Here is a 25,163-nt window from a genome sequence, read left to right on the forward strand (position 1 = left end):
CTATGTTCATGAGAGAGAATGGTTTGTCATAGTAATTTTTCTTTCTTTGTATCTATGTGTGGGTTTGGTATTAAGGTAATGCCAGCCTCATAGAATGAGTTAGGAAGTATTCTCTGTGCTTCTATTTTTTGAAACACACGTAGACAATTGGTTATAATTTCTCTCTTGATGAAATTAAGCATTCACCTGTGCAACCCTCTGGACCTGTTACTTTTTATTTTGGAAGTTTAATCACTGATTTAATTTCTTTGATTGATGCAGGCCTATTCAGATTATTTCTTCTTGTGTAAGTCTTGGTAGATTGTATCTTTCAAAGAATTTAATCTAGGTTAGTAAATTTGTGGGCATAAAGTTGTGCATGATATTCCTTTATTATCTTTTTCATGTACATGAAATCTGTGGTGATGACCATTTCTGATCCTAGTAATGTGTGTATTCCCTTTTTTCTCACTCTTTCTTGATTAACCTGGAAAGAAGTTTATTGATTTTATTGATCTTTTCAAAAACTGCTTAGTTGATTTCTCTTTTGTTTCCTTGTTCTCAATTTTATTGCTTTCTGCTCTAGTTGGCATTATTTTTTCCTGCTGATTTAATTTGTTCTTCTTTTCTAGTTTCTAAGGTGAAAGCTTTGATTACTAATTTTAAGTCTTTATTCTTTTTCGATTTATGTGTTTGGTAGTTAAATTTCCCTCTCAGCACTGTTGCCAGTGCATCTCACACATTTTGATAAGTTGCCTTTTTATTTTCATTTAGTTTGAGGTATTTTCAAACTGAATGAAACTAATTTCTCTTGAGACTACTTCTTTGACCTATGTGTTCTTTAGATGTGTGTTGTAAATGTTTTTGGATTTCCCAGCTTTTTATTATTGATTTCAAGTGTAATTCCATTGTGAGAGCATATTTTGTATGGTTTCTAGTCTTTTTGTTGAGGTGTTATTATACAGGAGCCCTGTTTGTGTGTGGATGAAGTGTGGGGGTGGGGACTCATTCTGCATACCTGGGATAAATGCTCCATCTTTTAGTGGGCCTGAGCTCCAGGACTGTGATCTTTGCAAGTGCTTCTCCCTTCCATCCTCCACACACACTCTTAAGACAGGAAGGTTAGTGAGGGCTGGATTAGGTATTTCCCTCCCTCAACATTGAAGGCTAGAGCAGCTGGAGTTCAGTGTTTCCTTTCTCCAGTGTTGGTTTGATTCTGGTAAAACCCACATTGATTAGGCTTTGGTAAAATGGTTTCCCTTACCTTTTTAAATGAGAACAGGTGTTCTGGGGATATTTAAAAATGGTTTTCCCTTCCCATTGCCAGAAGCATAATTTTTCATGGTTTTTCTCTGATCATCACTCTGAGAACTTGGTGGATCTCTTACAGGTACAACTCATGAAAGTGTGGGGGCCTACTGAAGGCTAGGTCTGAGAAGATTTTCTCTCAAGCAAGACCCTCTCAGACTCCAGCAATTAATTTCCTTGTAAGTGTTTCCACTGATACTGGCTCCAGCTGCAGGTTTTGCTCCTAGTAAGCCCTGATTTGCTATATTCACCTGTCTCTCCAATTTGCAGGGCAGTGGTTTGCCCTGTGACTTTAATTGTCTGATGGGTTTACGAAGAGTTGTTTTCAATTTGTTAAGCTTCTTTCTTGTTTTGAGGGTGGACAGGATAAGTACCAAGCTCTGTGAAACTGGAAGTCTGGAACATTCCTTGTGGACTTGTGGATTCTGACATCGAAAGGGATGACAAACGTGAAGTAGGTTCTGCATCAGATCTTAAGAGCCCAGAGAAGGAATCAGAGAACTGGAGCATTCAGGAGCCAACAGTAGAGAGCTACAGGGAAGCCGAGCAGGCTTGGTGAACCCTGCGCCTGTGGCTACCAGCAGCAACTGCTTTGTGCTTTCCACAGTGCAGCCTAGTAGGCTGACTGTTCACATAGGTGGGGACTGTGGCTGCTCCAAACTTCAGGGACCTTGATCTAGGTGATGCCAGAGAATTTGTTCATGTGGGAAAATACCCACTATCTGGTGTCAGAAGTGGAGTGTTCTGGAAGTATTGAGAATGGTGTGAATATATAGAGAAAACCAGTTTGGTTTCCCTATAGAGAGAGTGAGTTTGTCTGTGTTTTCCGTAAGCTCTCTTTACCCCTCTACTTTTATGGCAGGGTCTTTTAAGCATCCCATCCCCTTTCCCGTTCTCTCTTGTGGCAGCCAGAGGCAGGCAAAGGGGGCTCTGTTAGAATTTGTTTCTGCTTTTACTTGACTTCAAGTAATTTGAAGGCTGTAGTGTTCCCCTAATTCTAGTAGTGATATTGGATGTATGTCTACTGGGTAATTTTATTTATTCTCTCTATAAATTTTATGAGGGGGAAGGGAAAATTCAGACTTAGATAATTGTCATTGTTCTCCATACCCAAACATGGCCCCTCTTATCTTTTATTAATTATGAAAAGTATCTCTGTCAGAAGTGCTTTCTAAAGCCCCGAAACAGAATGCAGTGAGTAGTATTTATAACCACACAAGAAAAAGAGAAGCATGTGGCAGTGGTTTGCCCTCGTATGCTCTCTTGTATCTTCTGCCTTGCGTGTGGCTAATGTTCTTCACAAATTGGTTTACTAATATCTTGCAAATGGCACCGTTGATGAATTTTAAGAATGTAACCTAGATCAGTGTCATGTGCTGACAATCACAAAGGTACCTGACTACTTTTGTTTATTGACCATAAGCAGCAATAAAGATGCTAGAACCTCTACTTCCTTCATTGTCTTCTTAGGACCCCTTCTTTTGGAAATCCTTTATCTTGTCCTAGTTGTTTGAACACTTGAGATGACATGTTCCTTCTCTCCCTGCCACCTTTTTTGTTGGGACAGAGCCTCACTCTGTTGCTAGGGCTAGAGGGCAGTGGTGTCATCCTGGTTCACTGAAACCTGGACTCAAGTGATCCTCTTGCTTCAACCTCCTGAGTAGCTGGGACTTACAGGCATGTGCCAACATGCCCAGCTAATTTTCCTACTTTTAGTAGATATGGGATCTTGCTCTTGCACAGGGTGGTCTTGAACTCCTAAGCTCAAGCAATCCTCCCTCCTCAGCCTCCCAGAGTGCTAGGATTATAGGCATGAGCCACCTTGCCAGTATCTCTCTCCTTTAATTGGTGGGTTTTAACGGCTCATTATTTATTACGGTAGATTGTAAACTTTTTATTTTCTTTTTACTTGAGCTTTAGTAACAGATTATGATTCACAAATAGGGAGTTAGAGAAGAGGGATTATGGCTAAGGGACTGAGAGGGGCAGCCATAACTCCTTCATTGCTGGGAGAACACTCACTGGGCTTTGTCTGACCCAGGAATGTTCAGTAGGCTTAGTGTTCTATAGATGTAGGCTGCTCAGGCAGAGTGCTAAGTGGGAACCGAGGCCTCAAAGTCCTTAGTCCTGTACCCTGGACTACCCATGTTGGAGAATTGACACCCTTAGAACTAGTGTGGAACATCTACATGGACACTTCTGTCAGAAAACAGTCTTCCTTCCCCAAAATGGCCTAGGGCCAGCCTGCTCTGGACATTTCTCTCTAGCATGTAGGAAGGGTTGGAGTTGATGTTCCTTAACAGTTAAGAATTAGATTGCTCGTCAGTGACTTTTTTTTTGGAGACAGAGTCTCATTATGTCGCCCTTGGTAGAGTGCTGTGGCTTCACAGCTCATGGCAACCTCAAATCTTGGGCTTAAGTGATTCTCTTGCCTTAAACTCCCAAGTAGCTGGGACTACAGGTGCCCACCTGGCTATATTTTTGTTGTAGTAGTCATTGTTGTTTGCAGGCTTGGGCTGGATTCGAACCTGTCAGCCCTGGTGTATGTGGCTAGTGCTCTAGCCACTGAGCTACAGGTGCTGAGCCCTTTTTTTTTTTTTTTTGGAGACAAAGTCTTACTTTGTCTCCCTGGGTAGAGTGCTATGTTATCATTATGGCTCACAGCAACCTCAAACTCTTGGGTTTAAGAAGCAAGGTTATTGCTTCAGGTTCTCGAGTAGCTAGGACTCAGGCAAGTTAGGCATGGTGCTGGCTAATTTTTCTATTTTTAGTAGAGATGGGGTCTCTCTCTTGTTCAGGCTGGTCTTGAACTTCTGAGCTCAAGTAATCCACTGCCTTGGCCTCCCAGAGTGTTAGGATTACAGGCGTGAGCCACTGTGCATGGCCTCTTTTCTGATTTTAAACACTTAGTATGAATCACTAAACTTTCTAACTATAATAGTTACAAATTATTGTAAGGTTTTTATGCAAGGTTTTTATCAATCATTCTCACCAGGGAATAGACTTCACCACCTAGTGCTCAACCAAAACTGATTTCAGTAGCCTTGGCACATATGGAACTGTAATGGCAAAGATGGATTCGATGTGTTGGCTCCACATAGCAACAAGTTTTTTAAAAAAAAAAACATTGATTTCTATTTGGTTTCTAAGATTAAATCATTTAGGAATTATCAAAGAATGAGATTTCAATAACTCCACCTTTTCTCCAGGGATAAAGTTACATTTATGGGTTGCAATGGAAGCTGCAGACAGAAGATTCCTTTCCAAAATGGCCTTAATCATTGGCCTTTGTTGCAGCAGAAGCTCTGAAATCTCCTGTATCGGGAGATGTAACATATGGACGCTGGGCCCTTTATCTGTTGGCCATAATGCTCAAGAAAGTCTTCTCATCTGATACTCCAGGTTACTGTTAGCAAATAACTGACTAAATTACTTGTGGCGAAGATCCCTGATGGTCTTGGGTTTAGAATTGTTTCTTAGGAGAGGAAACTAAGGATTTCCTTGCAGAACTAAGGGTAAGGGGGCATATCTGGTAGCTTGTGGAAAAAGCAACCTCTGCAAAACCTAGAGTAACTAAGAGCTTTGCTACAGAAATTTACGCTCTATGGCAGGCATCCTCAAACTACTGCCCGCGGGCCACATGTAGCCTGCCTAGGACATTTATCTGGCCCACCGTGTGTTTTTGCTGCCGCTGCCTGTCCTGCTTAGCAGCCGACTTGTCCCAGGGCCTGCAGTCCGGCCCTCTAACAGTCTGGGGGACAGTGAACTGGCCCCCAGTTTAAAAAGTTTGAGGACCCCTGCGAGTCTATGGCTATCCATGCCAAAATGGTTTCCTAAAATTTGTAATAGAACAGCATACCCCAGGAGAACCAAGGCACCTGGAACCAACTGGGAGTCACAGACAAACTCCTGCCAAGGTGCCCAGGGTATTATTCTTTCTTCAAAGTCTGCCAGCAGAATAAATAAGGTCAGTATTCTCTGGAGCTCCTGACACTGGTGTGATTCCAACTTTAGAGGCAGTTCGAAAGAATTAGAAATTTGCTAAATTTCAAAGGAAGTGAGATTCGACAGTTCCCTATACTCTGTAAGGTTCGAAGGATTACTGGAATCATGGGTGTCATGTTTTCTTGTCTGAGTAACAACTGAAGCTGAGAATACCCCATGCCTGAGTCTTGGCTTCTTGCCCACTCCCCCTGGAGAAACTCTCAGAACCAAGGCACTGTTGACCTTGCTAACGGAAAGTACACATCTGGTATTTTCATGTTGAGCATTCACAGAGCAGAGCAGAACTGTAAGAAGACGTGTTAAAGGGAAGATAATCCTTAGGGGGCCTCTCCCACCCTTTAAGCTTTCCCTGGAATGTTAGTTTATCCCACATAAGATGAAAACTTGTCAAAAGTTAAACCAAACCTGTCAGATTGTCTGAAGACAAAAAGAAAAAGGCAGGGGAAAGAAACACCAGAATTCCACTTTCCTACCAATAGTACGAGTTTATGCTTCTTTAGCTAAGTGGCCAATTTGTTTTTGATCCCTCTTCTCTGTGACATGCCTGGGCTTTTCTCTTTGTGCCTCACTTGACATGAACTGAATGCCTGTGGCATATCTCACAGCAGCTATGATTTTTCCATGTCATGATTTCTAATAAACCTTTCTATCAATTCTGATTAAATTTTGTTAACTGTATTTATTCAACCTAAGCCCTCCTCACATTGAAGATGATATTCCCAGATCTTAAAGTAGAAGGTAGGATTGTTCCAGATTCTCCCTGGCTCACTGTTGATGCACAAAAGGCAGCATTCCTCTGTCGCGACCCACAAGTTGAGAAACGCTGCTCTAGGGTGTTATATCTGCCAAGTGCTTCCAGAGTATATATTTTTTCCTTCCATCTTATAATAGGCCTATGAGATAGAGAGTTATTTTCATTCTCCTCTTATAGATGATAAAATTTGAGGTTAAATGACTTGTTCAAGGTCACACAGATGCAACTTCATATTATAGGCCCTGTGATTATCTACTAGACCTCCTAGATTAGATTATCTTTTATTCTATTATGTCCTAAACAGAAAGGTCAAAGCGCCACTGACAATTCATGAACTCCTTATTTCTTAGAGATCCTTAAATAGAAGAAGTCATAGAATGGTGTCTTTAAAATAGAAGTTCTATGTTGCCATTTTCTTTGGAAAAAAATAAGAAACTCCTTCCCCTCCAAATAAAAAGAGAGGTGGCTGGTTATGCAAATAGAATCCCATCAATTCTTCCAGGCTGATGATTACAGCTAAAGTAATTTTGTCTGTCCTCATCCCACAGAGGCCCCTGGAGGAGTGCCGGATAATTGGGCACTAAGCAACTACATCAGGTGGCCAGTCTGAAAAGATTAGAATCCAAGACACTTGAAAGATTCTAAGCAGTCCTCTTTGTATCAGTTGTGAAGTCTTTGTCTTAAAATGTCCTATCTTATATATCTATTTCTGAAAGTGAATTTTTAGGAATCTTAGAAAGTGTCTTTTCTATAAAGAGGCATTGGATTAAATTGCTTTCTCTATCAAGAGTTATTGGATTAAACTGCTTTTGGAATAAATATTCCATTGAAGATAAATGCTTAAAAGATGGATCCTATAAGAAACTTTAAATTTTCTTTAAAATAAATTTTAGAGATCTCTTGGAATAATTGCCTTATTTGTATTAATAGAAACATTGGATTAAAAGGAAAGACTTACAACATGTATGTATAAGTACAGTAGGCCTAGTTCCTCATGATGACTACCTCTGTATGTTGACCAGCTTGTTACAGTTCCTTGAGAGGTCAACTTATATATACAACATTTATATGTCTGTTTTAAGAATAGTTTTCCAAGCTCTTCTATGTATTATCAAATGTAACCCTCATAACTCTTCATCAAGTATTTATGTCTTTCTTGTAAAAGACATAACTCTCAAAAAAGGTACTCTGGGCTCAGCGCCTATGGCTCAACCGGCTAAGGTGCCAGCCACATACACCTGAGCTGGCAGGTTCGAATCCAGCCCGGACCTGCCAAACAACGATGGCTGCAACCAAAAAATAGCAGGGCGTTGTGGCGGGCACCTGTAGTCCCAGCTACCTGGGAGGCTGAGGCAGGAGAATTGCTTAAGTCCAGGAGTTGGAGGTTGCTGTGAGCTGTGATGCCACAGTACTCTACCCAGGGCAATAGCTTAAGGCTCTGTCTCAAAAAAAAAAGGTATTCTGATGAAAGATTTATCCGCAGCCAGGGGAAATCTGAATCTCTGTTTTTTTGAGCTTGTCTTTGGTTGTAATAAGAATACATCAAAACCCATGTCTGGACCTCTTTTTTGGCTAAGACAGCTTTGTTTCTTGAGACTTTGAACTCTGGAAGGAGCCCAGGAGTTGGAGGTTGCTGTGAGCTGTCACACTACAGCACTTTACTGATGATAAAGTGAGACTGGTGTCTCTTTACTGGTGATAGAGTGAGACTCTGTCTCTTAAAAAAAAAAAGAGAATGGAAAAAACCTAGCACAGTGCTCCAGGAAAGATCATTGTACTGTCTGTATTGAGATTTCCCATTCAACAACAACAAAAAAAACCCTATCACTGCCAAAACTGGACCAAAGGCCTTTCCTATCAAATATTTCATAATCTGCTTTGTGGAAGTGCCTGTGAGGAAGAAGAGGCACAGCAAACTCCAGACTGGAAGGTCACAGGTTCCACTTTACCTTATCTGTCAGTTAACACTGGTCTTTTTATGTTGTATGGTGATAAAGTGTACAAGTGGTTCCCACCTAGTCAGGATGTTGTGGACTTGATTATCTGACATCCTCTGTCATGAGGTATTAAATGCCAGCCAGATTACAAACTTGGACACTTTTGTTCATCAAGTGGTACCAAGTAAACGTGCTAGATGTACTATTAGAAAAATAAACTCACTTGTATATCACAATTCTAAATTCTTTTTGGTGCTTTGGCCTTGCCCCTTTTCTCTTTCATAGAGTCCTCTCCATATTTAAAATCTGTGGGCTCCTTTGAGGTTGGGCTCTAGCTAAACCTTGCTCACCTGGGAAGAGGTAAAGGGAGGAATGGAGGGAGGTGGGAATGCTGGAGTGGCATCTCAGCAGGAGGGTGCAGCCCCCAGGCTCTGCAGTTTGGTTTTGGTGCCCAGGCCAGTCCCACACTTACCTGCTCTTGTTCTGGTGGGAACAAGGCCATCTTTGGTAGAGTGTAGTTCTGCATCTCATGGGACACATGAGACCCATGAGACCCAAGAAACGGGGGTTTATAAATTAAAATCGTGTAGTTGTGTTTTAGTCTTTGAAGCAGCCCCTCAAATGGTCCTAATCATAGAAAATGTTCTTGACAGCACAAGATTTTTCCAGAATTATCAACAGACAAGGGGAGAAACCTCCAACTTTGCAGAAGAATTAATTGGGACCTGATGAGTCAAACAGTCCAGAGATGATACTATGATATGCACTGTGAAGCGAGCTTTCTAAAGGCTCGGAGCTGCCATCTGTCAAGGTGGTTTAAATCAGGATTTTAGCAAAAGCATATTATTGTGACAGTCAATAAACGTGAGTGGACTCAGTCTCCTATACATACCCGATTTAGGAATGTGGTCATGAAGCCCCTGCACTGTGACTCAGCTCAGAAGACAGAGAGAGAAAAATGATTTAACTCACTATGAGATATGAAAGTTTTCTTCCACATTGTTAACCCCACAGCAAAACTGGCTGATCCATGGGAAAGAAGCCCAGCTATAATTTTTGCATTTTCTCTCCATCTTTCCTCAACGATTTTAACTCGGAAAGAGCTTAGCATAGCATCTTCCAGGAAAAGAAAATCAACAGCACCAATGTATGTGTGATTCTACACCACTGGACCCAGAAGTGCATATAATAATCTCATCTGTAAGGGGAAAACAGAATTTCACTAGTGATATGTTGAAACATGCCTGCAGACTTAAATACTTAGTATGATTTATATCTCTCTCAAGAAAAATATGAATTACAAGAGAGGAAAAGTTCTGACTTTAGTTCTCAGATCTGCCAGATCACTGATTTTAGCATAAAGACTTGGACCAATCTTTGTGCCTCAGATTTTCCCTGGATGAGACTGCTACCACGAATGTATCTTAGACCTTGTAATCATTTTGTAAAGTTCCTTTTTAATTTAAAACTTCTGAGAAAGTTTGGCTTCAGGGACTCTTACAGCATCTAAAAAGATGTAAAGTAGAACTGATTCAAGCCATCTAAGACGTTGGTAATACCACTGAGGAGGCTTTTCAGGTGCTAAGAGCCTTCAATCTCCCTTTAAAAGGTGTTTCATCTTTCAAGAAGTTATTCTTATAGTTTAAATATTCCTTGCTCTAAATTTTGTCTGGTTCCTCAAAGTCTATCCATTCTCTAAGCTGAAAACAATGTCATCCAACTTCTTGCAACATAAGACTTCATGATTAAAACAGACTTCTTAATTTTCTGGAGGATTAGTACTTCTTGAGAACTCACTATGTTGTAAATACAATGCTTAGAAAAGGGATAGAATAGCTAGCACAGTTCCAGACAATACTTACTACATTCTTACTGAAAAGTCTATTCAATCTGCAAGTTGAGATTCAAGCCCCCTGATGCCAGCCATTCAAATGGAAATTCCCTGTGGCACCCTGGACACAACTGCTGTCTCTGCTTGATTACCTCCAGTCCTCAGCCTGTCTCCTGACAAGGTGCTCCTTCCAATTTTTGCCATCATTTGGTTGCTTGTAGACAAGAGAGATTTCCATGCAAAGTTAGTCACAGTACAGACATGAGTCAAATACTGTGTAAGTGCTGAATCAGTTGAAAAAGACAAGTTCTGCATGAGGTCAACGGCAGAATCACTGTTGGCTGTTGTGGTCAGGGAAAGATGACTTAAGGTTAAAGAACTATTTGTACATTATTAATATTGTTGATGTCATATGTAAATCCCAATAATAGTTAACGTGTGTTTTATTCTTTTTAAAGACTTACAATTTTTGTCAATTAAAAAAAATTTAATTTATTTATGGAGTATAACACGTTTTGAGATATGTATACATTGGAATGGTTAAATCAAGCTAATTAACATCTGTTACTTCACATTATTTTGTTGCACTGAAAAAAAAATTTTTTTTTTTTGCAGTTTTTGGCTGGGGCTGGGTTTGAACCTGCCACCTTTGGCATATGGGGCCGGCGCCCTGCTCCTTTGAGCCACAGGCGCTGCCTTGAAAAAAAATTTTTAATTTAGCAATTTTCAAAGATAAAATACATTAACTGTAGCTGCCATGTTGCACAATAGATCTTTTGAATTGTTTCTCCCTAACTGGGAAAAAAAAAATGAAACGTTTCACAAATTTGTGTGTCATCCTTGAGCAAGGGCCAACCTAATCATCTCTGCATTGTTCCAAGTTTAGTATATATGCTGCCAAAATAAACACTAGTTCATTCTTAGTGAGTGTTTGCTATGTGCCAAGCACTAACCACTGTGCATACATCCTCTCAACATTGTATATGGAACTTTATAGATACCCAGAGAATCTATTTTTCCTAGAACTATACCTGAAGTAATCCACATAACCACCATTTGATATGGGTACTGTTATCCTGTTATTACCCACGGGGATACTGGCTTTGAGAGACTCAGTAACCCACACAGTGGCAGAGCCCTGCTTCTGAACCTATGGTGTGATGCCATAGTCTAGTCTTATCTACCGTGTTAAACTGCCCCTCCTGGAAATTTTCCCTATACTGTTAACTTGCTAAAGAAAATGGCTGGGTAACCAGTTCTTTCCAGTCTTCCTTAGGGTTAAGACAAGAGAAAATTGGCATACGAGGTGGGAGAGAAGCCCACTGGTGATTGTACCTCTGAAGTCGTACAGATGGCCATGAACTGATCCAGTATCCCAGGTCCTTTTCTCAGTCCTGAGAGGAAAAAGGACATGTAGTCAAATGGACATCTATTTTTATATATAAATAGGGAGTATCTTACTAGTAACACTAATTTAGTATTTATAACTAGAGTGAGTGGTAAACTATCATTTACTAAGGTCCCTAATTTAGTCCTCTAAGAACTCGAGCTGCTTCCAAGTGAGGCATAATTTTTAGAGTAACTGAACACATGTAGATAGTTGTCATCCTAAAATTTGAAGGAGGGACTTTTAATGTTATCTTGAATCGGTATGGTTTCCAATTTCTCCCCCTCTTGCTTTATGAATATATTTTTACGATGAATGTTATGTTTACTTTGTGAATCATTTTGTTCTTGCTGAGTTGTAAACTTTTAACTGTTATTTCCTCATGGATTCTTATCATTCAGTTCTTCTTAAGATGAAAAGTACAATGAAAATTAAGACATACTGATTTAGAGGGAAGAATTTATTATTTCCAGGCCTCTTTCTAGCCCTAGAAATTTCAGAAGAATATTATGGCATTTCAAAGCAATGCTGTAGAGTAGATATAATTTTTCCTCATTTAAAGAAGAGGAAACCGAGGCTCAGAAAAGTCAAGTGATTTACTAAGATTTCAGAGATAATAAGTGGTAGAAATGAAATTAAAACTCAGGTCTGTTGAGTCCAAATAATGTGTGCTCTTTACATTAAATTCCATTGTCAACCCTGAAGTGTTTGCAATATAGTTTTACCTCCAGGTTTCTCTATCTCCATTCACTTGGCTGTATCATTACTGACTCGACAAGTAAGATTTCCTTAGAGCTAACTTCAGGAAAATTAAATTTTGTTAGCAGGAATTTGAATATGGCTAAGCTATTAGGCTGGTATGTGATTATCTTCTGCTGTAAAGACATTGGATGTAATATTAGTTTTCCCTTTTTTTGGCATCAGTAGGTCAAATCTGTATCTCAGGTACTAAAACGAAGTAAGCTGCTATGGGTAAAATAGCTCTAGATATATATAACATTCGAGTAAAGATAAAGGCAAAGAAAAGAAAAAAATCTTTGCCCTTGGAATTCCTTGCAGGCATTCTGCAGATTCTCTCTGACCTTGGAATACTTGGATGTGTCTTATTGCTCCCGGCTGTCAGATGGTATTATTAAAGCATTGGCCATTTACTGCACTGACATCACGTCTCTCATCATTGCTGGCTGTCCAAAGGTATGTGTAGGAGTCAGAGCTTAGACATGTCAAATTTAAGCACTGCCAGGAAACCCAGGGAGGACAGCGCTCGAGGGGCTGCACTCATCACAGAGCTTGTTTTCTTTGCCATGTTTGAAGTATTTATTAGATTATTTTTTCTGTCTCCAAATTGGAAATAGTTTTATGACTTCATTTGTATCAAAGTAGAATTTTCCAAAAGCTAAGAACATAATTCTCAAAGAAATATAAACACATGTTAAAGATTTATTTAATTCATTAATGAGAAAACCAGCAAAGTGATAAAGCTAGTGTGTAAAGCAGCAGTTCTCAACCTGTGGGTCACGACCCACAGAAACTGTATTAAAGGGTTGCAGCATTAGGACAGTTGAGAACCACTGTGATGAAGCATCTGATGAACTTAGTATTTATAGGAACTGATAACAGAATGTTGGATTAAGACAGTTAGGTTAGATCTAAAATTGGTTAATGTCCTACAAGGCAAGAAAACCACAACTTGGGGTTAGTTTCTACTAGGTAGAAATAATTTGTATTTCTCCTGGACAAAAATTTAACGAGTTAACAGTAACTTAATTGAGTTACTTAATCAATAGTAAATAATATGTCAAATAAAGGCATGATTTCCTATGGAATTCCTCAGGTGGCTCTGTTAAAACAATGTTCCAGTTTGACATTGCAAGGACAAATAATTCATCTTCTGTCTCATTGTCAAGTGTTTGATATTTTTTCTTGACATCTGTATACAAATGAAATACATACTTGTTATGAAAAATTTGATCTATATAAAAGCTTAAAGCAAAAATCCACTGTCCTGCCACTTAGACATAACCATTATTGGCATTTTATATTTATTCTTCTAGAATTTTTCCTATGTCCAAAGAGATTATAAATATTTGCCTCATTTTTAAAAGAAATACAAATACATTTTCTGCAGTATATTGTAACCTATTTTCTTTTCTCTTACTGTATCATGGACAGATCTCCCTGTCAAGAAATAGAGGTCTTGGGTTCTGGAGTACTAAGGCAGATTCAATATACACATATGATTTTGTTCCTCTTGAAACCCTATCAAAACTGCACATGAAGAGTGAAGGCCCATGTGGATAAGGAAAATAGGAGAGGAGACAAGAACAACAACATTTTGGAAGCTTGAAAATAGATGGACTAAGATCAGACACAGCTTTGAATCCTAAGCCAATAGTAGAGAAAGCTGAAAAAAAAATCAGATTTACCCCACAGTATTCAAACTTGGCAGTACTAGGTAGCTCTGGAGCTGGGTAAAGAGGGGCTAAAATAAGGAAGATTCTTCTACAGTAAAGATTCTGTAGAAGTACATAGATCACTAAATCTCTTCTCCTACTTCACACTTCTGGGTGACTGTCCCTGTCCATCCCAAACAAAAGCCTAAACGTTTATTTCCTAAATACAGATTTCTCAAGCCCAACACTGTTGGTATTTTGGACAAGATAATTTTTTGTAGTGTTGGGTCTTCCTGTACACTGTAGATGGGTCACAGCATCCCTGCCTTCTACTCACTACACGTCAGAAGTACCTACCCCCCTATACCTCCAGTCAAAAACGTCTCCAGATAGTGCCAAATGTTCCCTGGGTGGCAAAATCACACCTGATGGAGACCCACTGTTCTAGAGATAGAGGGTTTCTGGGTCAATTAAGTGATTAAATGCTGAGTGCACAGATACTCAAGCTCTTTTTCCAATTCAGTATTTAGAACTTAGATGCCAGATCTTTTCCTCCAGGCAACAAACTGATATCCTCTTGTCTAGGCACGCTGACTCACCCATGGTAAAAGATCTAAAAACATGGACATTGTGAGCTTTCCCAACAAATAACCCCCTAGACCACCCTTCGCTAAGCTTGTCATGGAGAAGCCCCGCGCCATGCATGCACACCTTCCAGTCAGGGTTTCGTCCCCCCTTATTAATCATGAACAGGGAGTCTGGGGTTAGTCTCTAAAGTGGAAGATAATGACCCAAACAAATTTGCAGGAAAAGCTTAGCATTAGCAAACTAGGAAGGAAGAAAAAACAAAAAAAACAAAAAAGTTTTTTTATAAAGTCCTCAGAAATTCCAGGTCTCTCTTTTTCGGTGTAGACTGATGAGCTTTTATTTACTGCAGGATCACCCTGACTCTTAAGAGTCCCAACACTCTATGGTTTGTCCACCAGTTCAGCTTCTGTGTGGTTTAGTTTGTGGACAGGATGACAGGATTAAGAGTGATGTTAGAACCTCCTGGAATCTTCCACAGCTAATTGTGCTGTAACAGAGGAGAAGGCAGCAGGGGGAAAGACAATGATCAGCCAGGACAAAATGAAGCCACTATGTTCACAGCAAAATTAGTTTTGTTGAATAATATACTAGTTTAGAACTGGGGAAACCAGACGTCTTTCTGGACAGCATCCCCTAGTTGTAAAGTGAGCTGGGTTGGGGAACCCAGCACGCCAGCAGCACCGACAGCTGCCCGCAGCTTGAGCAGGCGAGCTGGCAGGGGTGCTTGCTTTCCAAGCACCCACACATGGCCGGCACATGGCTCGCTGGCAGCGGCCCTGCCGTAAAGCGGGCACAGACAGAGACTCGGCTTCTTAGTGGCTCTAAAGAAGAAAGGAGGAAAACGAGAAAAGGAGGGGCTCCAGGGAGAATAGAAAATAGGGCAGAGGAGTTTTGTTCTGTTTTGTTTCGCTTTGGCTTTATTTTTAGGTAGGAAGCAGCTGAGGGAATTCCTTCTATAAACTGTGCAGTGGAGACTGCCTTGCGGCCTAGGGGAGATGGTAACAGAGGACGTGTCATGAAACACATCACCCTGCGGGAAAGGTTTGGGGGAGACGGAGGGGCGTTGGTTGTTTCTGAGCCCTGATGTAAAGCCGTAGAAGGGTTGAGCTTTACCGTCAGACGGGGGGTCAGAGGAGCTTCCTGATTCAGAACATGTGGTGACCATTACTTGGGCCAGTCAGAACACTCCTCCACTAACCTCACTTCACCTCACCCAGAAGTCAGAAGGCTGTGGCCCAGCCTAATGTATTCCACTTACGTGGCTTTTTTTAGAGATTAAAAAATAGATTTTCTTTGTATTTTTTATATTATTTTTAAATTTCAAAATAAATTACATGGATACCTTGTATAAGGCTTAGTTTGGGGACTTAATGTGCCCATCACCAGAATAGTGTTCACTGTTCCCCATAGGTAAGCTTTACCCCTCACCTCCTTCCACGCCCCCACTCTTGATTTCCAGTGTCCTTTACGTCTCTTTGTGCTCATGTGCGTCCATCGCTTAGTTTCCAGTTATTAGAGAGCACATGTGTGGTTTGTTTTTCTGTTCCTGAGATACTTTGCCTAGGAAAATGGTCTCCAGCTCCATCTAAGTTGCTGCAATTACATTGCTTTTGATAAGCCTTAAAACACATTGGTGTCTGGCTCATCATTCTATTCCAGATTTCCCAAAAGGCCACAAGTGAATTTTGAATGGTCACTTTATCCATCCCTGGAAGGCCAGCTCTTTCCTACAAGCACCACACCTCCAAGGTCAGTCAGTATTACTGTGGCCACATTGTACCCAGCACTCAAATGCCAAGCAAGGGCAGAGGAAAAAAGCTGGCTGCTGTGGGCCCAGCTCAAAGACCTCAGCAGTGCTCAAGGCCCTGTCAGTTAACACTGTCATCTCTGACCTCACGATGTGGAAGTGACGGAGGACTTAGCAGTGGTTAAAAAGAAAGAAAAGGGAGGAGGGAAATGAGAAAAATCAAAGCGAATCCCTTAACAATAATGAAAAATTGTTTCTGCAGTGCACCCTTGAGGGAGTTAAGAGAGCTAAAACAAGCCCATGCTTTAGAATCACATTTCTGCAGGTTCACTCAGCACTGGTTCCCAGCTTGTCTGCCGAGACAGAACGCACTCACAGGCCAACAGGTCACATGGAGCAGATATATTACTTATAGATTGGTAGCAAGGCACAGGACTTGTCAAGAGTCAGTTCCCTAAGGCTCCCGAAAGCTGCTTGAGGTGGATCAAGTCTCAGCTGTGCATGGTCCTCTTCACCACAGCTGAGGGACTCCAGCAAGTCGCCCACGTTGGATTTTATAGCCTGGAGTCCATAAAACCTGCTGAGCTAAAGTGCTGAAGGATATTCTGTTTCTAGGGGTTAATGGAACAGCCCAGCCAGCTATTCCAGCCCACACCCAATCCCAAACCCTATCTCAGGATGTTACATTCCCAGAATATTCTATAGTTATTCTTGGGAATGACAGGCTATGAAAAGGAGAAAAGTAGGTGGGTCCAAGGCTACCCAACCAACTGTCTTGCATGTGAAATATATCTGAGAAGGTGAATGAGTTAGGTCACAAAGCCCCGTTGCTCTCCCAGGAGCCCTGAGGTCCTAGGTGCAGGTATAGCTACACAACCTTGTCAGTTAAGAAGGGGATGGGAGAAAGAAAGCCCCAGGGCATGCACAGAATTTCTTTCATATTAATATGGTGAAAATTTACCCCAAAATTTATCATCAGAAATGTCTTCAGAGCCTTGATGACCCTGGGTGATGAGAGTTAATAATAGTTTTGTCTATTTGAATTACTCTCATTTCACAGATGGGGACGTATAATACATAAGGTGAGATTTTTGGCACACCGCTAATGTGTCAGTTATCTATTGCTGTATAACCAGTGACTCTAAAACTCAGTGACTTTAACAACTGCCATTTTGTTTGCTCACAATTCTGTGAGCCAGCAATTTGGACTGGTCTTGGGGGATTCTTCTGATAGAGGTTGTATCCAGGGTTGCCCATGTAGCTGCAGTAATCTCTTGGCTGCACGTAGAGCTGGCTGGCCAAGGGGACCTAGGCTAGCATAGCTTCTTGCCATATGTGGTCTCATCCTCACATAGGTTGACCGAGCTTTTTCACAGGGCAGCAATACATTTCAAGAGGGCAAAGAGGAAGCTGCAAGGCCTCTTGAGGCCTGACTCAGAAGAAGAATATGACTTCTTTCCACTCTTTTGGTCACAAGACAAGTCATAAGGCTAGCCTAGATTGAAGAGGTGGGTAAACAGACTCTACTTTTTGCTGCGAGTAGCTACAAAGTATTTGTGGCCATTTTTAATCTACCACAGCTATATTCTCACAAATAAATAAAGAGAATAAAACAGGAAATAGCCAAATATAGCCTAATATTGAAGAAGATAATTTCCCAAGAACCTCTCTTTCTCTGGCAAGTATATCCCAAATATTTTTACTATATTTGAAACCTTCCCAAGATTTAGACGCTTATCAAAAAGCTAGTGCAAAAATTCGGGCACCTATTTTTGGCCTAATCTTCAAAGTAAGTCATTTCTTCCTGCCTATAGATTTTTATTAGTTAATATATCGTGAAACCAATTGTTTCCTTGGTGGCCAATAGTTTACTTGGTGGCCTATTCAGATCCTTCTCTTGGCCCATCTTTGAGGAGGTTTTCTTTTCTTGGGATCATTACTAGTGCTAGCGAAATTACTCGATTTCCCAGACAATCAAAACACTAACTGTGGGGAAAAACAACAGCATAACTCAGCAAACATGAAAGATAACAGTCCAGCTCTCTTTTGTATAAAGAGCTCCTACTTCAAAAACAAAAAGCAGATCCCATAGATTAATGATAAAGGAGATGAATAATCATAATTATAACTATTATTATTGATTGGGTGCTTACCATATGCTAGTCACTGGTTCCCTACATTATCTCATTTAATCCTGTGGCAATCTTGGGTAAGTACTTTATAAATGGGTAAATTAAAGTTCACAAAATTTAAGCAACTTGTCTCTTGTCACACAACTAGATAGTGGCAAGGCTGGGATTCAAACTAGATAAAATACTATTAGTAATCAATGTGGAAAAGATTTGAGGTAATAAATCCAAGTTAAAACATTATTTGAAGTACCACTTATGACCTACCAAATTATGTAATGTTAATGGTTATGTCCAGTGAGTGGCCAGGGTTCAGTGAAACTAGTTCTTATGTTGCAGATGGCATGATAGGTGAGTATGATCCTTTTGTGAAAATATGTAAATAAGAGCAACAGAAATAGTCAAACTCTGTCTTGATCTATTTTCTGTTGCTTATGACAGAGACTTGATTTATAAGAAATAAAAGGTGTTACAGTTCTGGAGGCTGGGAAGTCCAAAGTTGAGGGGGAGCACCTGGTGAGAGCCTCCTTGCTGGTGGGGACTCTGCAGAGTCCTGGGGTGGCACAGGGCATCAAGTGGCCAGAGAGCCAAGCATGTTTACAAGGCAGTTCAGGCTTCTCTTCTTCTTCTTCTTCTTATAAAGCCACCAGTCCCACTCCTGTGATAACCCAGCAGACCATTAACCTCTTAATCAGTTAATTCATCCCTTCATGAAGGCTGCCCTACTGATACAACCACCTCTTAAAAGCCCTACCTCTCACTAGTGCCACACTGGGGACTAAGCTTCAACATGAATTTTGGAGGGGACAAGCATTCAAAGCATGGCATACCCCATTAAGTACACCTTCTGAAATCGGTCGTAAGGGAAACAATGCAAAATCTAGAGAAGACTACATTCACGAACACAATCATCAAAATGTTGTTTAAATAGTAAAAACTTGAAAGTAACTGAAATGACCAGAAATATAGGAATGGTAAACTGTGTCTATTAAGTCAAACATTTTATAACTACTAAAGATTATAAGTATGAGGACTGTGAAGTAGTATGGAAATGCATTAGTAAAAACAAAAAGAACAGAATGCAAGCTGGGCATGGTAGTGCCTGCCTAGTGCCCCAGCTACTTGGGAGGTTGAGGTGAAATGATTGCTTGATCCCAGGAGTTTCCAGCCAGTCTGGAAAATCTGGCAAAATTCTGTCTCTTAAAAAAAAAAAAAAAAAGTAGGCTACGAAATTAATTTAATTAGCATATGTACAATTCTGTTAATGGGGGACTAGGAATGGAGAACCAGTAGTTACGTTAATTCAAGTGATGACTTTGTTTTCCTTTGCTATTTTTGCCAATTCTTTTTGGTAATGTTTTGGATTATTTCTAAAATATAAAATAATTTAAGAAAAGACCAAAACCTTTTTTTTTTTTTTTTTTTTTTTAAGAGAATCAAAGGTAGTTGTGTGGGGAGTAACATAATCCCTGCCCAGTGGTGCTGGGAGCACAACCTTGTAGCTGGTAGTAAGAATGCAGCCAAGCCATCTCCATCCCTGGTTCCCAGCCCTCCATCCATAAATCCCAACAATGTCACCTCAGTTTTTGAACATCTCCAGGAATTGTCAGGCCCCTTTTTAGCTCTCCCCTAGTATCAAACCAAACCTACTCTCTGAGCTCCACCTGCCCGGACTTTTCCATCACCTCATTGTTCATTTCCTCTACAATTCTGAGAGCCCCTTCCCCTCAATGACATCAGATCCTCAGAGACCCACACAGTATGGCAGAAATGTCTGAAGAATTTTTTTTTGAGAATGATTTGCAATGTTAAACCTTGGTCCTGAGTATGTTCTGGAAATAGGACACGATTAGACAATGACAACATGTATTTTCCCAAACTTAAAAAGTATATTTCAAACTGAAGGGCTTTACTGCACAATTCTCTTAACTTTATGTTAAAAACAAGAGCCCAGCCTCATAATGTATGTTTTTTAGAATGTTCAAACATTTAAAATGGGAAATTAAATCCAGTTGGAAAAAAATTCCTTTAGGGAGAGTAATCTAGTTGATTCTGTACCAAGTCTCGGCTCAGCTATAAATTCTAAAGCTAAACCCTGAGTAAGTGAAATAATCTTAGTTGAATTGCCTCTCCAGGACATGTGGGAAAACCTGTGAGATGTTGGAACCCTTGGCAGAATTTCTCAGAAAGGGATTCATGAGTCTTTGTGGCTTCTTCTCTTCCTTCTCCCCTGCTTCTAAACATCTGTCTTACCTACTTATCCTTTCCAAGTTACCCCTTGTTTCTTACCTACAATCCATCAGAGATGTCCAGACTCATAGGAATCTGATCCTGTCTGCAGGTTAACTTCAGGGGATATATATTTTGTAGTTTTGAAACATAAACATATGTTTCTAAATTGATGGTGCTTTAGAGGGGATTTTACACTTAAAGGCAAATAACAGCTCTATAGCATTTCATGAGCTGCTTTATTGGTGAGGCATACGTTACTAAAGAAATTTTGATGAAGCTTCCCATCCAAACCAGAGGACTCACTCCTAAAAGAAAATAACAGCAAGGCCACAATGTCTATTGATGCCACTTGAGGCAGACGTTTTATTGTTCTGACATTATCTGGAAACAGTTAAACAACTAACTTTAACTACAAACCCATCATGGGAAAGCTGAGTGAAAAAATCTGCAAGTATCCTGATTTCTGTTGTTAGGAACTGAATTATTGTGTCCTCCAAAAATTCCTATGCTGAAACCCTAACTCCCAGTGTGACACTGTTAGGAAGTGGGGCCTTTGAGAGGTAAACAGGTGCAGAAGAGGTCATGAGGGTGAAGCTTTCATGATGAGGTTTTGTCCTTATAAGAAGAGGAAGAGGCAAGAACTCTCTCTGCCACGTGAGAATATAGCGAGAAGGCAGAGGCAGACTCTGCATACGAGGAGGAGGGGCCCTACCAAATCCCTCACCAAACACCAGATCTGCAGGCATCTTAATCTTAATCTTGGACTTCCCAGCCTCCAGAATGGTAAGAAATAAATGTTTGATGTTTAAGCAGCACAGTCCATATTATGTTATTATAATGGCCTGAACTGACCAAGGCATTGTTCTTACCTGAGATGGTGGTTGTTTGAATAACCAATACTTTATTCTGGCTGTGTCTTCAGATTACTGACTCAGGGATAGAGATGTTATCAGCAAAATGCCATTATGTGCACATTTTGGATGTCTCTGGTTGTGTCCTGCTCACTGACCAAATGCTTCAGTCCCTTCAGATAGGCTGCAAACAACTCCGGATCCTTAAGATGCAATACTGTGGACGTATTTCCAAGTATGTACCTGAATATAAAAGTAGTTTTTAACACTTTTCTGAATAATATGTATGTGGCCATGGCATTAGTGATTTTCAGTGTTAGGAAGCTTCATTCTATTTTTTTGCCTAACTGAAGTCAACATTTTGAGTTGAACCAAAGGATGCTCTTTTCTAAAATGATCTTTGTGGTTTCATATCCCCTTTCCAGTAGCCCTTCTCCTTTAAGCCCCTAACCTTCCTAGACCAAGCAGGTGTCCAACACCTTACCTCTGCTCTCTGAAACATTACCTCTAGTTCTTCCTCTACTGATCCCTCAAACTACTTCCTCTACTCATCCCTCTTCCTCTACTCATTTCTCAAAGTATAGTCCATTTAGTCATCCTTTCTAGAGGTGAAGAAAATAATCTAATTAAACTCAAGTTCACAGTTAAGTTTTTCCCTCTTCACTGAGGGCAAAAATGTACCAGCATTTTAACTGACCTGCTAAAGTAGCCTGTGAATTACTTAACATGAAAATCCTTGACCATTCCCTGAAGGTCAGGTGCTATTCTGTAGGCTAGGAACTAATACTAAGAATTAACATTATTAAAGTTTAAAGTGCATAATGTGGTCTAAGCTTATAGATTTCACAGAGGAAATTTCTTGGTTAAATAGCCATGGCATGAGCTGAACCATGAGCTCTGGTCACTTGAGGAATGAGGAAGAAAATGCTTTCTGATCCAAGGTTATGTGCTGAAAGAAAGAAAGAAAGAAAGAAAGAAAGAAAGAAAGAAAGAAAGAAAGGGACAAAGAAGGAAAGAAAAATTACTTGTGAAACAGCAACTCTTACTGACCCCAGGCCTGTAGGGAGAAAGGCAGCCAACTAACGGGTCAGACACAAGGGACAGGTCCTTAAAAATATTTGAAGACCCTTTGTGATGGGTCTGCAGGTAACTCTGATATGAATATTACTAATCTTGTTTAAAGAACATAACCATAAAGTCAGACCTAGGAGTCTTTGCCAAACTCATTAAACAGCCAACTTTAGACAAGGTGACAGTGAATCAGTGAACGAATAACATTTTATTTCAAAGAATTTAGCATCTAGCCTTTTGATTGCATTTTGCCAATCACTATTTACCGAACGTCTAAAAGTGGGATTTTAGACAGAGTGAATGGAGACTTTCTGGCACGGTCCTCTCTTAAACTTAATCATGGTATGATGCTGTGGTTTGAATGTGTCCCAAGCCCACATGTTGGAAACTTAATCCTCAAAGCAACAGTGTTGAGAAATGGGACTTTAAGAGATTATTAGGTGACAAAGGCTCTGTCCTCATGAATGGATTAAGGCCATTATTATGGAATTAGATTAGTTGTTGCAGTGGTAGGTTCCTGATAAAAGGATGAGCGTGGCCCCCTTCTGTCCCTACCACCTTGGCTTCCATCGTGGGATGATGCAGCAAGAAGGCCCTTGCCAATTTCTGGCACCTTGGTATTAGAATTCTTAGCCTCCAGAACTTTCAGAAATAAATTTCTTTTTAAATTACCCAGTCTATGGTATTCTGTTACAGCAACATGTGGACTGAGACATGTGGGATGCTGAGGTGTGATTAGTGTGATATCTGGTCAAGGAGACCCAAGATACCCAGTAATATCCAATCCCACCTTTGACTACTCCATCCTCTTGCTAGGCTGCTCCATAAAAACTGCAAAGAAAACCAAACAAGGCAAAGTAAGACTTTGCTCCTAGCTGAGGTTTGTCCCCAAACCTCAGTGCAAAACTCGAATTAACTAGCAGGATGTATGAAAAATCCCCCTGTTAAAGCCAGGACAGCCAGAAGGCCTGTTTTGTCTTCTATTATGAAGCCTGGTCAAAAGTAGGAGGAGACGTGGCCCTAATGCCTAGGAGGGGTTGGTTGGTCTGTACATCTGTCTAAAGAGGCCACACCACCACCTTTTAATCTGTCCAGAGTCTCCACCCCTGCTTAGCTCCAGCAGGAAACAGGCCTAGAATCCTTTGATTCTATCTTTGTTTAGCAATGGAAAGGATAGTCCTTACTACAGAGTGGCTTGGAGAGTCCCAGTGTTTGGACAATAAGGCTCAGAACATCTATCTTTACGTCCAACATCTAGGAGAGGGTGCAGCTTATCAGTAAGGGGCTCCTGAGATACCTGGGCCTCCAAACTTTGATTAGAGAAGTGGCAAGTCCTGGCCACACACAGCTCTTTGGGGTTACCTCAAAGGGCTGTAGAGCAGCATCCTTCGTGGAGTTGGAGTGATCATTGTAGGTGGGCATAGCACAACTCAAGCCCTCAAAGATCTCAATCCCTTAATTATGTTCACTGTTTATGTAGAGCCAATTGGGTTCCCTCAACTGCAGTGGTTTTTTCTTGTCTGGGTAAAATGGAACCTTTAACAACTGGGAAAAGGGAGATTTTTCTTGCTTGGAAAGAGGTTCAAAAACTTTGAATCCCAAAGCAATGGACTGTACACATCTGATTCCATTTTGAACGTGAAAACATTGTATGATGCAACCCTTAAAATCCAATTACAGCTTTCACAAGAAACTGTTTTATGTATACATTCCTTCATATTCAATGGAATCAGAAAATATACCAGCTTCGCTAATCAAAGAAATCTGCTCAGCCTATGCTACCTGAACTAGAAAAGCAGCAAACTTTGGGTCAGCAAGCAAATTGGCTATAGCTCTTTTGCAAGAGAGTTTGCAACATAAGATATATCTGTCATTCTGCCAACCCCAGAGTCTGCAGGGCTCCCAGGAAGTGACCCCAGAAACCCCTATGGACACACAATAAAGCCTCCTTTATTTTAAGGAGGACTACGTAAGATCTCCAATCATAAAACATGACATGAAGCAGTTGTGAGACAGCCACTCAACTTAGGGTGTTTGTTGACAGAAAACAAGAAAGATAGTGCCATGGGAGAAAGGGTAGGAGACAGGAGAGAGACCCCTACATGGCCCCTATGACCCAAGAGGGCCTGAAGAACCTAGGAGAAGCTGAAGAAGAATTAATTCTATAGTTAGCAAAAAGTAAAGAAAACTTTCTGATATTTTGTGTCTGAAGCCCAAAACTTTCAACCCTGGAGAGGTTAGTAGAGAAAGTCTTAGTGGCCTTCAGAGCCTCAAATAACTATATAGAGATTCTCTGAAGGCCTTCTTTAGCAATTGGTAGAAGCATAAACTCAGGAAGTCCCTACTGCCCAGGCACCCTGAAATGTCTGTATTGCTGGCAAATAAAAGTCTCGTCAGAGTTCTTCTCTCCAGCTCATGGGAAGGGTCCACACTTTCTGATCTGGGGCTGCTGACTTTTAGTGTTACTAGTGTGAATGCATGATGCTATATGACAAATATTATTTGTCATGTACTGTGCTAAATCCTATTTCACATATATTACATAATCCTCACAAATACTCTACCACCATAAAAATGGATGAGACTGGTGCCAATAGGCTAAACAGCATGCCCGAAGTCACAAATAAGAGGCAGAGCATACCATAAATACCTAGATCTTAATCATTACTATGATGCTTTTTTATCTTTAGATTCTTAACTTCTTTTAAAGCTCTGACATCCAAGAGATGTGGTCAATGAGGGGAGACACGTGCTGTTGGGGTTAGGTGATATCTCAGGGATATTTTTCTTTTCAGTACTTCCTAGTTCCCATGTGTTGACCATATTAGAGCAAGAAGCTATTAAAAAGAGAGAGAGGAGGCTCGGCGCCTATAGCTCAACCGGCTAAGGCGCCAGCCACGTACACCTAAGGTGGCGGGTTTGAATCCCCAGCCCGGACCCGCCAAACAACA

General features: G+C 40.6%; 1 protein-coding gene and 1 non-coding gene across 2 annotated transcripts in view; one reads left to right on the top strand and one right to left on the bottom strand.

Annotated features, from left to right (window-relative positions):
• The window catches only part of FBXL13 (F-box and leucine rich repeat protein 13), a 191,956-nt gene that overhangs the window by 162,988 nt on the left and 3,805 nt on the right, over window positions 1–25,163 (top strand). The window contains exons 16-17 of the mRNA XM_023507424.1: window positions 12,261–12,395; window positions 21,213–21,376. Of these exons, the coding sequence (XP_023363192.1) occupies window positions 12,261–12,395; window positions 21,213–21,376 (299 nt within the window). The remainder of the gene's footprint in view (window positions 1–12,260; window positions 12,396–21,212; window positions 21,377–25,163) is intronic.
• Window positions 10,618–10,724, bottom strand: LOC111722093. The gene has a single exon (XR_002771035.1). It is a non-coding gene; the product is annotated as a U6 spliceosomal RNA (small nuclear RNA).

Source organism: Otolemur garnettii, unplaced genomic scaffold (assembly GCF_000181295.1).
Source record: "Otolemur garnettii isolate 467f Iridium unplaced genomic scaffold, OtoGar3 scaffold00005, whole genome shotgun sequence".
Classification (NCBI taxonomy): domain Eukaryota; kingdom Metazoa; phylum Chordata; class Mammalia; order Primates; family Galagidae; genus Otolemur; species Otolemur garnettii.